At 38.2% G+C, this 18,107-nt stretch overlaps 1 protein-coding gene across 1 annotated transcript in view; it reads left to right on the top strand.

The window, feature by feature from the left end:
• LOC114655412 (sodium channel protein type 2 subunit alpha-like) overlaps positions 1 to 18,107 on the top strand; it is a 278,058-nt gene that overhangs the window by 175,891 nt on the left and 84,060 nt on the right. The window contains exon 17 of the mRNA XM_051930912.1: positions 4,382 to 4,864. Coding sequence (XP_051786872.1) covers positions 4,382 to 4,864 — 483 coding nt within the window. The remainder of the gene's footprint in view (positions 1 to 4,381; positions 4,865 to 18,107) is intronic.

The raw sequence follows: 18,107 nt of genomic DNA, 5'->3' as shown, positions 1-18,107 counted from the left end.
TCAATTTGGTGATTTATTTCTTAGCCAAGCAGTTGTGAACACTGAGCATATAGTGGCTTGGGGCATTGTTATGATAGATGATCCACTTGTCAGGCCGCAGGTCAGGGGCCTCTTGTATAAAATACGCTGGGATTTATATGATGCTGAATTTGGCATGGAAAATATCGACCAGCTGTGAGTCCTATTGCAGACGTTTTTGGTGCTGGCATGTCAGTAACTTCTGGCGACAAAACAATGAAGTGAAAATAAAATCTCATTTACTGATTTCAGTGAATCGTCAGTTACTTCCTGATGTCTATCCATCCATTTTCTAAACTTGTAATGGAACAGGGGTGGCATGATTTATGTGTGATGGTCTCTGCCATTTATGCTTCAAATCAGCAGACAACTCCAAGAGAATGGACTTCTAGATAGCCATCATCACGAGAAAGGACACACATACCATTAACAACATTTATATGACAGAAAACCTTGTGTTTTTATGTTTGTTTGTTTGTCTATGAATTTTAAATGTGTCAAAATAAGCACTTTCTTATTTGAAGAAGTTAGAAAAATGTACGCATAGCGTTAACATTCGGGTGCAACTTAGTTAACTGATTTGAAAGGTAGAACATTTTCTGTGATTTGTTTGCTTCGTCAAAGAGACAGATGTCACATTTTTGTTTTTAAAGATTTTGTCACAGGGGTGAGTGTGACATGTGATGGAGATTTCCTCAGACAGCCACACTGCTGTTTGTACAGGCAGGCATAAGCCGCAGCCACACGTGCTACCATTTCAGTCGCTCCTTGCTGACTACCGAGGATCTCTTTGCCGACAGGAGTGTCTTTTGTGCATGCAAAAGAGAAAAATACTGTCGACAAGACATTCAAGCTAAATCTGAAACTGTTAACTAACCTGTAATTGAAATTGTACAGAGTGTTTCCCTGTCTGTTTTAAGGATTGGTGACGTGCACGTTAGAGTTGCTTTGGGCAGGACTGATTATAGTATTCATTGATCCATTCATCCTGTAAACCCAAGATGGCAGCTTGAGCCTGTCCTACCAACAAGCAAGCAAGCCATGGGTGCAGGAAGGAACAGTCCCTGGACAGGGTGCTAGCCCATCGCAGGATAAACACACACACACACACATACACATCAGGGGATGACTTAGCTTCGCCAGTTCATCTAACCTGCATATCTTTGGACTGTGAAAGGCAAACCTTTGCTATCCCACATACAAACTCCATGCAGGAAGCACCCGGGATATGACCCCAAGACCCCTTACTATGAAACAGCAGTGCTATCACTGTGTCACCAGGCACCTAATACACTGATTAACATATTTATATTAACTCTAGCCTTAACAATCAAGGAAAAAATACCCCTGATTTGAGATTATTTTAGTAGCATAGTGCATCCGTTGGGGGAGGCGTGGGACCCCCTTTAACTTTGCTAAATGTCAGTAATACTTCAGGTTCACATTCACTGAAGTCTCGTTTTCTCTGTTCTCCTATCATTTGGAAGTAAAGACGTCAGTCAGGAAAATGGCCAAATTCATATGGTGATTATGTCATGAATATTCCAAAAGGGTGCTTTTTAAGCTATGCATGGTGTGAGATAAAAGGCAAGAACCACGATAACGAGTTAAGGCAGTGGATGGTGAAACCCTAAAAATCTACAAAGTCCAAACAGATAGGCAGAACTGCATAGTAACATCTTCTTCAGATGTGAGTTTTCCAAGTACGAGGTTCTGTTTATGGTGGCCTCAGTGTAAGGAGCGGATCCAAGAAGGCAGAAACAGCAATGATGTCTGAGCTCTTCGTGCCGTGAATCTGAGGCTGAAAAGAATAGAGAGGCATTTCGTGACAGCGCTGACTCGAGACCAGGGGTGCAATTACCAGTTAGGAGTTACTACAGCAGATCATCTTCTTCCATATCTTCCTGTCCTCTGCATCTTGTTCTGTTGCACCCATCACCTGCATGTCCTCTCTCACCACATCCTTAAACCTTCTCTTAGGCCTTCCTCTTTTCCTCTTCCCTGGCAGCTCTATGTTTAACATCCTTCTCCCAATATACTCAGCATCTCTCCTCTGCACATGTCCAAACCAACACAATCTCGCCTCTCTGACTTTGTCTCCCAACCATCCTACTTGAGCTGACCCTCTAATGTCCTCATTTCTAATCCTGTCCATCCTCATCACACCCAGTGCAAATCTTAGCATCTTTAACTCTGCCACCTCCAGCTCTGTCTTCTGCTTTCTGATCAGTGCCACCGTCTCCAACCCATATAACATAGCTGGTCTCACTACCATCCTGTAGACCTTCCCTTTCACTCTTGGTGATACCCGTCTGTCACAAATCACTCCTGACACTCTTCTCCACCCATTCCACCCTGCCTGCACTCTCTTTTTCACTTCTCTTCCACAATCTCCATTACTCTGTACTGTTGATCCAAAGTATTTAAACTCATCCACCTTCGCCAACTCTACTCCCTGCATCCTCACCATTCCACTGACCTCCCTCTCATTTACACACATGTATTCTGTCTTGTTCCTACTGACCTTCATTCTTCTCCTCTCTAGAGCATATCTCCACCTCTCCAGGGTCTCCTCAACCTGCTCCCTACAGATCACAATGTCATCAGCAAACATCATAGTCCACAGGGACTCCTGTCTAATCTCGTCTGTCAACCTGTCCATCACCATTGCAAATAAGAAAGGGCTCAGAGCCGATCCCTGATGTCATCTCACCTCCACATTGAATGCATCCATCACTCTTAGAATTACTAGTTAATAAGCCATGAAATTGTCTCAAAATTGCACATGTATGACCATGGTTAGCTGAAAGTGTGTGCGTGCACCTGTTCTTTTAAGTTAATTTGAGATTTATAAACAAACTTGGTGTTGGACCTGCTCAATGTACGATTTTATAAATCCAGTTCTCTTTTTTTTTGTGCGTTTTCTGTTTTTGCCTTTTTAGCGTAAGAAGCAAAGTTTAGTATGGAGTCCAAGTAAGGTTATTTTTCTACAGGAGGCCCCAGGTCTTTTCCTTCAAAGTGAATCCTGTAATCATTTGAGCACTTCTTAATAGCATTGTTGGTTGACTATCTGTCCTTGTTCAATGAATTTGCGATAGTCTATCCTCTTTTGATCAAAAAAAAAAAAACGTGATTTTTACACACATGCACAACATTGCACTGCCGTTCTGGGAATTAAATTGTCACATCTTCTGTATTATGTAATGTATATACAGTATTTATACTAAGAGGATGATATAGTACCACTGCGATGGGCTGGTGCCCTGCCCGAAATTTGTTCCCTGCCTTGCGCTCTGTGTTGGCTGGGATTGACTCCAGAAGACCTCTGTGACCCTGTAGTTAGGATATAGCGGGTTGGATAATGGATGGATGGATATAATACCACACATTAATACAGAGCAGACCAAGATATTTACAAACAGAAAAATTATTAAATAACTAAACACTAGACACTTCAGTTGAGCTCTTTTCCATAGACTGATTACCTGACTCGAAGCTCAGTGAGTCTGAGAGCAGCTTTAAACCCTATCCCGGGGTCATTTCCGGACAAGTCCTAGAATTGCTCATAGAAACAGGGAAGTACTAATATTGCAAATGAGACCCCATCAGAGTTTCCTTTAGGGATCAAGCCTTACAATTACTCCTACAGTAGAATCACAGAAGCACTAATATTGCAAATGAGACCCCAGCAGAGTTTCCTTTAGGGGCGCCTGCTGTCCCTGCTGCACCCTGAGGCTGCCAGTTCCTTTTTGAGGACTCTGTCTCCAGGACAGCCTTCTTGCTGTCCCACCACTTAGAAAGGTAATCCAGTATGTACCTTCTCGGTCTGGGACCATCTGTTCCCCTCTGTTGGTCTGGAAGTCTTTAGCCCTTCACTCACCCTCAATGGCTTTGCCATTTCTCTTTATGGAGTCATATCTACATCATATGTAGACTGCATTTCACTCTGTTGTTTGTGGGTACCCCTGTCTTTCTATCTTCTAGGACATCCCATGCATAAGCAGTGGCATGCTGCTGTCAGGTATGGTGCCAGTCTTTCTGCACTAGCATTATGAAATTCACTGTCCCTGCCAGTGCATGTTTCTTTCTTCTTCCTGGGGCATGGCAGGGCACTTCCCCTTCTTTGTACCAGTCTTCCCTGCCTGTATATTCCCAGGTAACCAGTCCACCCCTACAATATATATGTGTGTGTAAGCGGTTGCAATGTAACTTGATCTTCAACTTACTTCAGCTCTCAAATAAGTACTAGTTATAGTTACAATGATGCCCTTTGCCAAAGCTTAATATTAATAAAATGTCATGTCTTGATACATTTACAATGTATTTAAAATAAAGTGGCTCAAGGTCTGTCTGGGTTTCACAGGTACTAAATTTGTTCCTGGCTTTGCTGCTGAGCTCATTTAGCGCAGACAACCTGGCTGCCACAGATGACGACAGTGAGATGAACAATCTGCAGGTTGCTGTGGGAAGGATTCAGAGGGGCATTGACTTTATAAAGTCATCATTTCGGGACTTCTTTCAGAATATATGCCTCAGAAGGAAAAAGGTCCTGGATGAAATCAAACCACTTGACGACCTACAGAACAAAAAAGACAGCTGCATCTCTAACCATACCACCGTCGAGCTCACCAAAGAGCCTGACTTAATATTTAAAGATGGCAATGGGACAACCAGCGGAATAGGAAGCAGCGTGGGAAAGTTCATGATCGATGAAAGCGATTACATGTCTTTCATACATAACCCGAGCCTGACTGTTACAGTACCAATCGCCGTTGGTGAGTCTGACTTTGAGAACCTCAACACAGAGGACTTCAGCAGCGAATCAGACCTGGAAGGCAGCAAAGAGGTAAGAAATAATTTTCTTTGTTTCTAAAATGCTAGAGTACTGCAGCTGTGCTTCAGCAGTGATGATGATGATGATGATGAGACTTAATAAAAAAGAATATCGCTCCTGTGTGTGAACTGAATACTCTCTGAGCTCAGTTGTCAACCTTCAGGTTATTGCTCTCACCTCAATTCTCTGTACTTTGCTGGCTGGGAACAAACCTGTCGTCTTTAATATGCAAGCGTACAAAACTTTGCTAGTAGCAAAAGTGAGATTTATCAGGAGAACCAAGAATTGGTATAAAACAAGAGCTGCTAGCCAAGACGTGTTTACTCTGCCGCAGCCTCGAGTAAGAAATGTATCCATGAGGTCATAACAAACCATAATTGGCTGTGTTCAGATGACTGAGCAGGGCAGAGAGTAAATGGAGGAAAAAAAAAGCAGCAATTGTGACTCTCGTTTATTGCTAAATTCAGCATTCTTGCCCCTGGGTCAAATAAGTTTGTAATTTTATGAGGGGTCACACTTTATGAAATGCTTGTGTTACATGTTGCATTTTTGATTTCTAATTTCTGTACAGTGTAAATCGGTAACACTGCGGTTAACTCTGCTGCCTTACAGCGCTGGAGGTTTGGGTTTGATTCCTTGTCCGGTCACACTTTGTGTCTGTGTGGAGTGTAAACATTCTCAGGATTATAACCCCAGTTTTAATGTTATGTTGGATTCTGTACAGCATTACTGCTCCTTTAGAAAAAGGATGAAGGGAATTGTTCTTTGCACAAGTTCACCCTTCTCTTTTTGGCAGCTCTCAAGAGGGCTTTGGATTTAGAATTCAGTGGTTTCAGGTATTTTAAACTATGGTGTGCTGCTCTGGACAGTGAAATTATGTTCCAAGCATGCAGTACCTCAGAAGTAAATGGTTTCTTGATTCTGGCAGATCAGAATTACAAAGAGAATTTTCAGTAAAGCAATTTATGATAACATTTCATGAATCTGTGTTCTTCATTATAAGATCTCAAGGAACTGGAGCCAGTTTGGGTAACAGCACACAAGTCCATCACAGCTCACTCACATTCACGTCCACATTACTTCTCCCCTGGGAGTTCATCTTGATGTTGTTGATAGTATTGACAGTTTTATAAAAGCTGCAGAAGACTATGATTCAATTCCATTCCTGCCGTGAATTATTCTAAGGCAGTGGGTCTCAAACTTTTTCAAACTAGGACCACGGTTCTAGCTGTCAGCACGCAACATAGGCCACATAAAAAGAAATCAACATGTTTCAATGAAATGTTAGGCTTACAAGTAAAGCGGAATGTGTGTGCTTACCTTGTACTGACATCTATAGGATGCTAAAGGACTCCTTAGGACTTAGAGGGGAAAAGAGACTAAATTAATTTGTGCTATGGTGCTAAATTAAATGGGCTGATAACATAACTAATGAAGAAGATCTCCTAAGAGTAGGTGAAAGGCACAGTTTATGGAAAACTGCTGTTCAAAGACAAGTGCAACTTGTGGGACACCTACTGAGACACGAAGGGCTCCTGAAATTGATAATGGAAGGACAGGTGTAGGGAAGAAAGGCAGAAGAAGACCATGTTTGTGATTTCTTTAGTAAATAATGAAAGATGTAGGATGCAGGATCTAGCAAGACATTTAAAGGAAGGCAGAAAAACGAGAGGAGTGGAGAGTTGCTACAAACCGATCTCCGGTTTGAACACTAAAGAAGAGAATAAGAAGACGACGTCAATAATTGTTTGATATTTTTTGAACTCAAATCTTTATTACAAACATTAATGAATAATGTAAATGTAGAACACATTTTCCAATTAATAAGAACAACGCCAATCCCTAACCCTATTAGTTTAATTAGGCATTAACATGCTTTCTGCAATTTACTTGGAACAGCTTTCTAAATAAAATTATTCCTAAATAAATATTTATATTAGTAAGGATCTCATCCGATCTAAAGGAGATTAGTTCTTTATGAGACAAATGAGTGATGGCGCAATAAAATTGTGATTGCAAATTACTGTGAGACTTGACCAAAAAAATGTGATTTAATTTGGCACATTGCAGAGAAACTGCACTTCTAATAAGGGTTGTCTGTACCAGTCTCAGCAAATGTGAGGATTAACAAAAGACTGAAGTGCTGTCTGTGTACTGCTAACAGTGTTGTGCACAGCTCACTTCATCTTTTAATTTTCTGACTAATTTATAATGCACTGCCTCTTCCTCTTGATTGTCATCATCCTTCCTCTTTTGTAGGGCCTACTTCATAACTGTCTTCCATTTACATTGTGACCAAGGAATGCAAAACAGATGAACATCCAATTAGAAGCACTCATGAGGCATCATAAAATGTTCTAAACTGATGTGGCCGACACACAAAGATTACGACAGGATTACAAGCCTTTACGTATAATGCGGTGTTAAACATGTGCGGAGGAATGACCAATGCAAATGATTTGATTGCTTGTCTGGTCCGCATGTTCAAGTGAGGCAGTCCACAGGTTGAGAGCCTCTGGTTTGAGAACGTGGAATGAGGAAAAAACAAGACTGATCATAACCTTAATGTTATGCTGCTCAAGAATTCCCAAACACGCAAGTCCTGGACTGTTCAGAAATTGCTCAGTAGTGGGGGAAATCCCATCAAAAAAACCCTGGCTAGTAACACAGAGGGCTACATAGAATCTTTACACAATAAAAGATTTATTCTTAGTGAAAATGCTACAAAATAGCATGAAGCTCCATAGAATAAAAGGAATTACCTGGAAAGGCAGTCCAAGGCTAACCAAGTCCCAATTTGGAATCCAAGGAGAAGTCAAGAAACAGAACACAAAACGTGGAAATGTCCGAGGAGAGGGTGGGCTGTTCGCTCCAGCTCAGTGTGTTGCCACCTCCACTCTAACTAGGATAAAACAGAGTGGAAGTAAAACTCATTTAGTATTGACATTTTATTCCTAGGAAAATAACTAATCTACACAAAATCAAGGAACTCGCCAAACCATGAGCACATTCAGATGCACTGCCAGGAACTGTGGGAAATTCTCACCTTTATAGGGCTAAGGGCAGTGCCTGGCATTGATGAGCAGGTGGTCCAGAACATTACAAAAGATACCTAGATACATAGAAACAAAGTAAATCAAAAACACTAAACATGAGTCAAAATTTAATAAAATGGAGATTAAACAAGAATTTGGACCCCAGCTAGGGGAGAAACCCTGGCTGAAACGTAACACTTAACCCCAAATTAAGCCAACACAACCTAGAATTAATGCATATTTACTATTACAAAATATATTGTAATTAAAAACAAAAGAAGCAGAAAAGGGAAATGATTATAAATTAACAAATCCACAAACTTTGAGAGAAGAAAATAAATTTTGATAAACACTTATATCAAATGGTAGACTAAAAAAAAAATAAACACTCTTAATACTACGTAATGAAAAACACAACACAAACATAAAGGCAAACACCGTATAATTGAAAATAAACGCTTTGAAAAGGGTAAAAAGACATCTTTATACATACGAGTCTGAAAGTGATTGCTCCAGAATGGTGACACTTCCTATTAAGTACAGTCCAGGCAGGAAGAGGAGGGTCCAGTGGGACAGATGTGGGAAGTGACATCAGAGGTGGTAGGGCTGTCAATCATCCAGGCTGTAGAGGGAGGAAGAGAATAGGCATTAGTAAACGGGGCCATCTTGTGGATCAGCAAGGAATTACCGCCACCAGAGCCGTTAAGGTGTGTGTGACAACTATTAATGATGGCAAAGAAAAATCAACACTATAAGAAGATTTCTCAGAACTGGACAACCCAAACTACTAGGACTCTACAGCAACAGAAGCTGTAATCTGAAACAATATTTCTCAAAACATAAGTGCAAAGCTAAATGACCTAAGCAGAAACTAAATACTTGATCCTATATTCAAAACTACCCAACAAAGAAAGAAAAGAAAGTCCCAAACTCCAAAAATGAAATCTCAGTCTAGAAGGGGCACAAGGCAATGCTCAGGTTCTTTTCTGTCTATTCAATCCTGAACTCTAGGTGGCTGAGGTAGGAAATTAGAAACCTCAGCAGAACACTGTAATTGTAGGCCATGCTCCTTAGTCTCTGGATGAAATAATCTAGAAATTGGAGCCTGAAATCAATTAACAGTAATGGAGATTAAAGAAACTGTAATTATAGAGTAGAAAGAAGAGAAACCAAATCAGGATAAAAAGGTTGACTAATGAGCAGAGCCCAGGCTAGACGGCATATTAAATTTGCATTTTCTTTCAGCGTCAGTCTTGATTTTTCCTCGGCATTCTGCAGTTTTTCTCCCAACTTCCCAAACAAAAAAATGGATGACAGTAATTTAAACACAGAAAAATAATGTAGTATTGATACAATCTGAAGCCTTTAGCTAGCAGCATTGGTGTAGCTTCAGCTTCATGGAGACTTGGCACAGTGACTGTCCTTATGCCTTTATGATCCTTGAGTCAAGCACAATGCCAAATGTTATTTTATGTGTAGGGAAATAATTTGGACCTTCCAAATAGTATGTGGGGATGTCAGACTTAATCCAAGCCTTCATTTAACAAACTATCTTATTTAAAATGGTAGAGCTGTGTGGATTCAGGGCTCATTCTAGTAGCATTGGATATAATCAAGCTTACATGGGGGGCTATTGCAAGGCACACGTTCCTGTGTCCACTGGCCCAATAATAAATAAAGCTAACATGCACAACTTTGGAGGAAAAGTGCAAACTCCACATGCAAACTCATCAAGATTATAGAGCTGTGAAGCAACATTTATTTAAACCTTTTTCCAAATTGTAGGGTACAAATGAGAAACTTTTACAATGGACTGGTGCCCTGTCTAGGGTTTGTTCCTGGCTTGTGCCCAGTGCTAGCTGGAATAGGCTCCAGCAAACGACACTGGTCTAGATTAAGTGGACAAAAACATGACATGACATATGAGGAACATTTAGAAAGATGCTTCCTTAACACCCCTTGACAAGCACAAACACCTCAAATGTATAATCAGAAATATTGTACATGGAAGACCAGAGGCGGCAGAAGTAGGAATGCTTAGGGGTCTTAAAAAGACATAAATTAAAAATAATCACATAAGAAATTTGGCAAACGAGAGGAGACCAATCAGTCCATCGAGCCCATTTGTTTAGCTAACAGCTAAGCTGTCCCAATATCTCATCCAGATTCTTCTGGCTCCTCAAAAGAATTGTAGATGTGATCAGAAATGGATGTCGCGTACCTCACAAGAAAAATATTATATTCAGATCAAGTCTGAGGAATGTAGTGTTCTCATTAATTTTTTAAACCTGAATTTTTAAGCCCTGGAAGCCATAATATAAGAGTATTAAATATCTGTGCTGTCAGCCAAACCTGGTTGTGCATATCACAGAAACTGCAACTTTCTGAGCTATAGGAAATATTTATTTCCTGTGCATCTAGAAAGATTTTTTTTTATTTTGATCGCAGGTAGTGGATGATGAGAAGCAGGTTATACTTATAACGATAAAGAGACACACATACAGTATCAAATACAACCAAAAAAAAGAAGCATGTCAACAAACATGTAAGGCAAAGCAGTACTAGACAAGTAGGCTGGAATGGACACAGACTTAATAAGATGGCCAGATGTGGTGGGTCCACTGGTGTCAGTGTGTCGCCAACTACAAGTATTAAAGATGAATGAGACACACAAACTCGTAACAAGGAAGGCTGTGAGCTTCAGAGGCTACACTCATAGATAGATATGTGAAAGGCACTATATAATAGATAGATAGAAAAGGCACTATATGATAGATAGATAGATTGATAGATAGAAAAGGCACTATATGATAGATAGATTGATAGATAGATGGAAAAGGCACTATATGATACATAGATTGATAGATAGAAAAGGCACTATATGATACATAGATTGATAGATAGAAAAGGCACTATATGATAGACAGATAGATTGATAGTTTTAAAAGGCACTATATGATTGATAGATAGATAGATAGATAGAAAAGGCACTATATGATAGATATAGATAGAAAAGCCACTATGATAGATAGAAAAGGCACTATGTGATAGATAGAAAAGGCACTATGTGATAGATAGAAAAGGCACTATATGATAGATATAGATAGAAAAGCCACTATGATAGATAGAAAAGGCACTATATCATAGATATAGATAGAAAAGCCACTATGATAGATAGAAAAGGCACTATATGATAGATATAGATAGAAAAGCCACTATGATAGATAGAAAAGGCACTATATGATAGATATAGATAGAAAAGACACTATGATAGATAGATAGAAAGAAAAGGCACTATATGATAGATATAGATAGAAAAGCCACTATGATTGATAGATAGATAGATAGATAGATAGATAGATAGATAGATAGATAGATAGATAGATAGATAGATAGATAGATAGATAGATAGATAGAAAAGGCACTATATGATAGATATAGATAGAAAAGGCACTATGTGATAGATAGAAAAGGCACTATATGATAGATATAGATAGAAAAGGCACTATGTGATAGATAGAAAAGGCACTATATGATAGATATAGATAGAAAAGGCACTATGTGATAGATAGAAAAGGCACTATATGATTGATATAGATAGAAAAGACACTGATAGATAGATAGATAGATAGATAGAAAGAAAAGGCACTATATGATAGATATAGATAGAAAAGGCACTATGTGATAGATAGAAAAGGCACTATATGATAGATATAGATAGAAAAGACACTATGATTGATTGATAGATAGATAGATAGATAGATAGATAGATAGATAGATAGATAGATAGATAGAAAAGACACTATAAGAGATAGATAGAAAGAAAAGGCACTATATGATAGATATAGATAGAAAAGCCACTATGATTGATTGATAGATAGATAGATAGATAGATAGATAGATAGATAGATAGATAGATAGATAGATAGAAAAGGCACTATATGATAGATATATAGAAAAGGCACTATATGATTGTTAGATAGATATGTGAAAGGCACTACAGTATATGACAGATGTAAAGGACACTATGTAATAGAAAGGAAAAAGAGGAAACCTGACTGTCACATGAAAGAAAGAAAGAGAAAGAAAAAAGAGAGAGAGAAAAAAAGAAAGAGGAAACCTGACCGTCACATGAAAGGAAGAAAGAAAGAGCCTCACTCCAGAAGGGACACAAGGCAATGCTTGAGGCCCTTTTTGGTTACTTAAACCTCAAGACTCGGTGACTGAGGTGAGGAATTAGAAACCTCAGCAGAACACAGTAATTGTAGGCCATGCTCCTTAGTCTCTGGATGAAATAATCTAGACATTGGAGCCTGAAATCAATTGACAGTAATGGAAGAAATCCTAATTACAGAGCAGAAAACGGAAAAAACAAATCAGGATAAAAAGGTTAACTAATGGGAAGAGCCCAGGCTAAATTGTGAAAATGCCAGACACCACATTACATTTGCACTTCCTTTCAATTTTTTCTTTCCCTGCATACAGACTGCCCGGATGTAAGAGAGAGTGAGCCCACATACTAGATGTTATAAAGTTGCTGTCTCAGAAGACACAAACATCTTGTTGAAATACACACAAAACACATACTGTATTAAATGATGTGGAGCAAAAAGATGCAGGACGCAAAAATAATAGTATGTCAGTAGTAACAGAAACTCTTGCTATAATCGATCACAGTTGTTCCCATATTCAAGCAAGAACAGATAATCAGACTAATCAGTGTCACTCATAATAGGAAAGTCTCAAAACATTAGTTTAGCTTCTTACTTTAGAGCTAGTAAAACAATAGAAATATAATGAAGAAAAACTCAAATAAGAGGGCAGCTCAGACCTCATTTGGGGTATACATTTATGTGAGTAGAGATTGCATGTTCTCCATCTGTTGGCATAAGATTGCTTTCTCCAAGCATTACAAACTAGGAGTGAGTGCAAAAGCATATAATTCCCAAAGCATGTCATTTTTAAAATTGCCCACTGTGGATCACTGCCAAATCCCAGCTAGATATTAGTGCAAAAGCAGACTTTTTATAAAATAAATGATTTATTTCACAAAAAGCTCTGCAACACAAGAAACTCCATGGAGCACAAAAGGAATAAAGTAAATAGTCTGAAAAGACAAAGCAATCTGAGGCAGAAAAGCCCAAATCATAAAAGTGAAGCAAAACAACAGAACACCAGTTCAAAAATCCAGGAATCACAAAAAAACAAGGACAATAACTTCCCGATCCCTGGCATCTTCAATATGAACCACCAAGAACTGTGGGAAACCATCACCATAATAGGGCTGATGCCAGTCCCTGGCAGCGATGGGCAAATTGTCCCACCAACACAACAGTAATGCATAAACCAAATTAAATTTAAAAAAAAATAGGCAAATATCCATAAATACATTTCATACAAGCAAAAGAATGAAAAATGAACAAAGCAAACATCAACAATCTGAAATCCTGTCTCAAACATAACACCAAGGACCCCTTCAGAATGGTGTTGGTCAGATATGAGTGGGTGTCAATATGTGCATGTGACGTACAGTAATATCAATGCACTTCATTCTGAGGCCGAGTCTCGCATTGTGTGCAACGTTTCCAGGACAAGCTTCAGCTCCTTGTTATGCTGTAATGCAGTAAGCAGGTTTGGTAAATCGATGGTTCAGTAACTTTATTTCATCCAATTAAATGTGATCTATTGACAAAGATTTAAACTTGTTTGCGAATGGTTGTTGGATTTTTCTCTTAAATGAAGGTTATAATATGTAATCTCATTTACTATGTAACTATGCCTTTCATTTTTGATTATTTGTGAAGTCGTGAGTTGTCCAAGTTAGAGCTGAATATATAATGATATACCTGATATAATGGAGATAATAGCGACCCCAGTGATTCCTTTCTGTGGGTTCTGCATAGCACAGCCATATGGGATCATTTAAAATGCCTTAATTTCATTATTATAGGTGAATCAGTCACATGACCATGTAGAAACTGTCTAACATGTAAAGCAAAATGACAAGGAGCACCATCTTGTTGAAAGTTAAACCCTGTATTAAACCCTATATTCTCTATCAGTCCTAATTTTTCAAGTTGAGAAATAAAGAAATTTTGCAGTTCCTGGAGTTCTAAGTGTACAGCCATAAAAGGCATAAACATGGATGTCTATTCAGGTTATGAACTCAGTGTTCAATGTTGAGCAGGATGTCTGGCATGAAGTGGATGAACTATTTTATTTTATACTAAAAGCAATAAGATGAGTGAGAATGTTCAACCAGTTTCATGAGGGAAGACCTCTCTGCATGATGATGCTAAAAACAAAATAGACAAATTGTCAATAATAAGTTATACTGTTGATCTTGTTTTTAGTGTTTCTCCAGTCATATAAATGATGTTTTGAATGTATTATATGAAAATGCTAATTATTATTCTCAGATACAGTAAGATTAATCATATTGTGTATATAAATTATGTGATGCATTTGGGTTGTATTCCAAGCTTTTTTGGTGGCAGCTGGCGCAGGCTGTACACAAATACAGGAGAAGCAAAATGCAGAAGATGGTATTCTGGGTACTTGAAAATAGCAATTGTTTTGTAGTCTGGATGGACTTTTTAATGCTTGCTGTGCATCTTTAAGAAGGTGATGGGTTCAAGACAAACAAAGGTACTTCTCCTTGTTAGTGTGGAATTCATATATCATGTGCTTTGCGTTTCTAAGTTTGTTCAGTATGAATATGTTGATTGCTCCTAGCTTAACCTATCTGGTTATTATTACAGCTGGTATCGAGAAGCACCCCAAGTTGTCATTGAGAAGACATTTGTAAGACCAATTTGCTATATATAACACTAACATAAAGACTGCCAATGCCAGATGCGAAAAAAAAAATGTAACGGATTGCTTACTTCCTTTCTCAATGCCTGATCATGTTATAATTCCCTCTTTTGTTTGATAGCTATGCAGCTGAGCTGCTGCTGGAAACCCAGACTTTTTCTTTATTTTATTTTATTTTCAGCATTAGCTTGTTCGCAAACATGACATAAATAATGAATGAGCAATTCCACCCTTTTTCACTAATAAAAGAAAAACATGACTTTTCAATTACATTTTTTGTTGTTCTTTTGAATCTTGATTGTTCAGTATATCTCGTGCCAGTTTGAGCTTGGCATTTTAGACTGAGGCAAGGAAATGGATTTTGCATTTGTATGTCAAAATGCATTTGAAGACTGGCTCATGGCCTAATCCTCACCACATCATTTTATTTCAAATGCTTTTGGAAATGGAATGATGAAAGCAGATTAATTTGTTCTGTTTTACAATCGATACTTCTTCTGATTAATGCAGTACAGTCAACATACAGCTCAGGTTTAATACAACGAATATAAATGTGCTCAAATGGTGTTGGGTGTTTTAAATCAGTAATTAAAAAATAGTTATTTTTCCTAAGTGTGTAGTTTTAAAGTAGTTAGCAGAAGAGCATTCAAGATAAGGAAATAATGTTTTTGAATTTAGTTTAACATTGCAAAAAACAGATATATGTGTATATGTTACGGCCAAAACCCGAAATCAGCCAAAGTGGGAAGTGTCTGGCCAAATCGGGAAATGGTCAATGTCACTGTAAATTGACCAGCCAACGTCCAATCTTTTCCTTGATTTCGGGATTTGGCCAGCCACTTTGCAAAATGGCATGGGGCGATCGGCTAAAGTCGGAAGAAAAAAGTCAAGAGCAGCGATTTGTTGCACACTTTGTAGTGCAATTGCATCGAGTGTAGCCTTGGCCGCCGGTCAGTGATTGGGAAGACGCGACGGTTCGTAGTGATTTTTCTTCTGTGCCTACGGATTCCAGTGTGAGCAGTTTCTCGTGCAGAATGGAAAACTCACTTCTGAATCTGCATCTGAATTTTTAAGCATCTTCGCATCTTGAGCAGACAGTCGTATATCAGCACGTCGAATTTTGGCCAGGGATTTCTCGCCAGTTCGCAAAATGGCCGGCCAAAGTAGCATATACACTGGTCATTTCTAGTAATTCGGATTTTAGCCACACCTCTCGGCCAATTCGGGAACTGGCCGAACTTTGGGTTTTGGCTGTAACAATATATATATATATATATATATATATATATATATATATTATGATAAAAAAATATATATACAGGGTGTCCATAAAGTCCATGTGCAATTTAAAATAGTTGTAACTTTGTAAGTACAGTATATGTGATAGAACAAATCTGTAAAAAGGATTAGAAAGAAGAAACACTTATATTTTTTACTGTTCTTGTTAATTTTCAACATGTACACCATCATTACTAATACAAAGGGTAATAGGATTCTGTAGTTCTCAAAAACATTTTCAAGCTGATTTTCAGTAATACCAGCAATCACATCAGTTATCCTAGCTTGCAAGTCTTCTAAAGATCGAGGTTTGGTTGAATAAACATTAGTTTTCACATGTCCCCATAAAAAGAAATCCAATGGAGTCAAATCTGGTGAACATGGAGGCCAAGGAAATGGTCCACCTCTTCCAATCCATCTGTTAGGGAATTTCTCATGTAGAAACTGTCTAACATGTAAAGCAAAATGACAAGGAGCACCATCTTGTTGAAAGTTAAACCCTGTATTCTCTATCAGTCCTAATTTTTCAAGTTGAGAAATAAAGAAATTTTGCAGCGTTTCTAAATAGCTATCACCATTAGCAACACGCCCTTCAAAAATGAAAGGCCCTATGACTCGATTTTTTCCCAAAGCACACCACACATTAACTTTGGGAGAATCTCTTTCATGTTCAACAGACTCGTGTGGATTTTCAGTTCCCCAAATACGGCAAAAATAAAACTTCTAAAGACATAAAAAAACTAGATACCTCAAGCTTTCTAATCCTTTTTACAAATTCTTTCTATCACATTTATTTACAAAGTTACAACTATTTTAAATTGCACACGGACTTTATTGACACCTTGTGTGTGTGTGTGTGTGTGTGTGTGTGTGTGTGTGTGTGTGTGTATGTATGTAGGTATGTATGTATATATATATATATATATATATATATATATATATATATATATAAATAAATGAATTTATTTCGGTGTTATTTGTACAGCGGTTTAATTCTTTTTCTCAAAAATAAACCCTCTCACATATGCTAGTGCATAGTCGTACAGAACATTTACTAAGAATATTCTAAATAATAAAATTTAGAGAATAACAGGCAAATGTAATTAAAAACAAACGAAGCACGAAATAATAACAAACTTCAGAACATCTAGGTTTTAACAGCAGCAGGGAAACAAAACAAACATGCAGTGTTAGAATCGCTAACAGGACCTGACTTTTATGTACAAAGTAGAACTGAGCCTGCAAGGGTTTGCTTCACTTGCCTAATCCTGTATCCTCCTGTATTCTTAATTAATACATTTGCTGCAGCAAATACCAGCAGGTGTTGCAGCTTTCAAGATACCTATAGGAATATGTATATTTAAAACTAAACCCTAAAGAGCAAAACCCATCATGGCACAAAAATATACGTCGCCAAGCACAAAACGTGGGGAAATGTCTTAGGATAGGCTGGCCTGGTCTCTCCAGTTCAGCATGTCACCTCCTTATCTCTTACTTGGATAAAGCAGAGTGGAAGTGAAATCATTTAGTATTGACATTTTCTTCCTACACAAATAACTAATCTATAACTAAACTAAACTAATGTCACCATCAACAGATACGTTAAAGTATCCTCTCTTTTCAATGCTGTGTCACCTATTGTGTTATCCATTAAATTCAACAGAAATGTAGTTAAAGGCAGACATGACCTTCTTATTTAATAGATTTTTGCAGCAAATATCAGTAGTTGATGCAGCTTTCAAGATAGCTCTAAGAAACATGATTGAAATAATACTGGAGTCGAGTCAGAATGTGATGATGACACTGAAGTGACCACCCATACTGGAGGACGGGCTGGTAACTCAAAGGTTGACACAAGTGACAGAAGGCATGCTACTCTACTGGGCTATTGAGCAAGGCCCTTAACCTGCAATTTCTCCAGGGGCGCTGCATAAATAGCTGACCTTGCATTCTGACCCCAATAAAACTGTCTGGAGAGTAAGTTAGGGTATGCGAAAGATGGCAAATTTCTAATACAAGGATTAAAAATAACTACATTTCCATTTCTCCCCACCCCTCAAGCTGGTGAAGGATAGCATATGCAGTCGTACAGTAATATGACCCGTTAGAGATAACTTCATGTCCTG

The sequence above is a fragment of the Erpetoichthys calabaricus genome, chromosome 8, assembly GCF_900747795.2.
Source record: "Erpetoichthys calabaricus chromosome 8, fErpCal1.3, whole genome shotgun sequence".
Classification (NCBI taxonomy): Eukaryota; Metazoa; Chordata; class Cladistia; order Polypteriformes; family Polypteridae; genus Erpetoichthys; species Erpetoichthys calabaricus.
The sequence above is the reverse complement of the archived record's forward strand: the minus strand, read 5'-3'. Positions and strand labels throughout refer to the sequence as shown.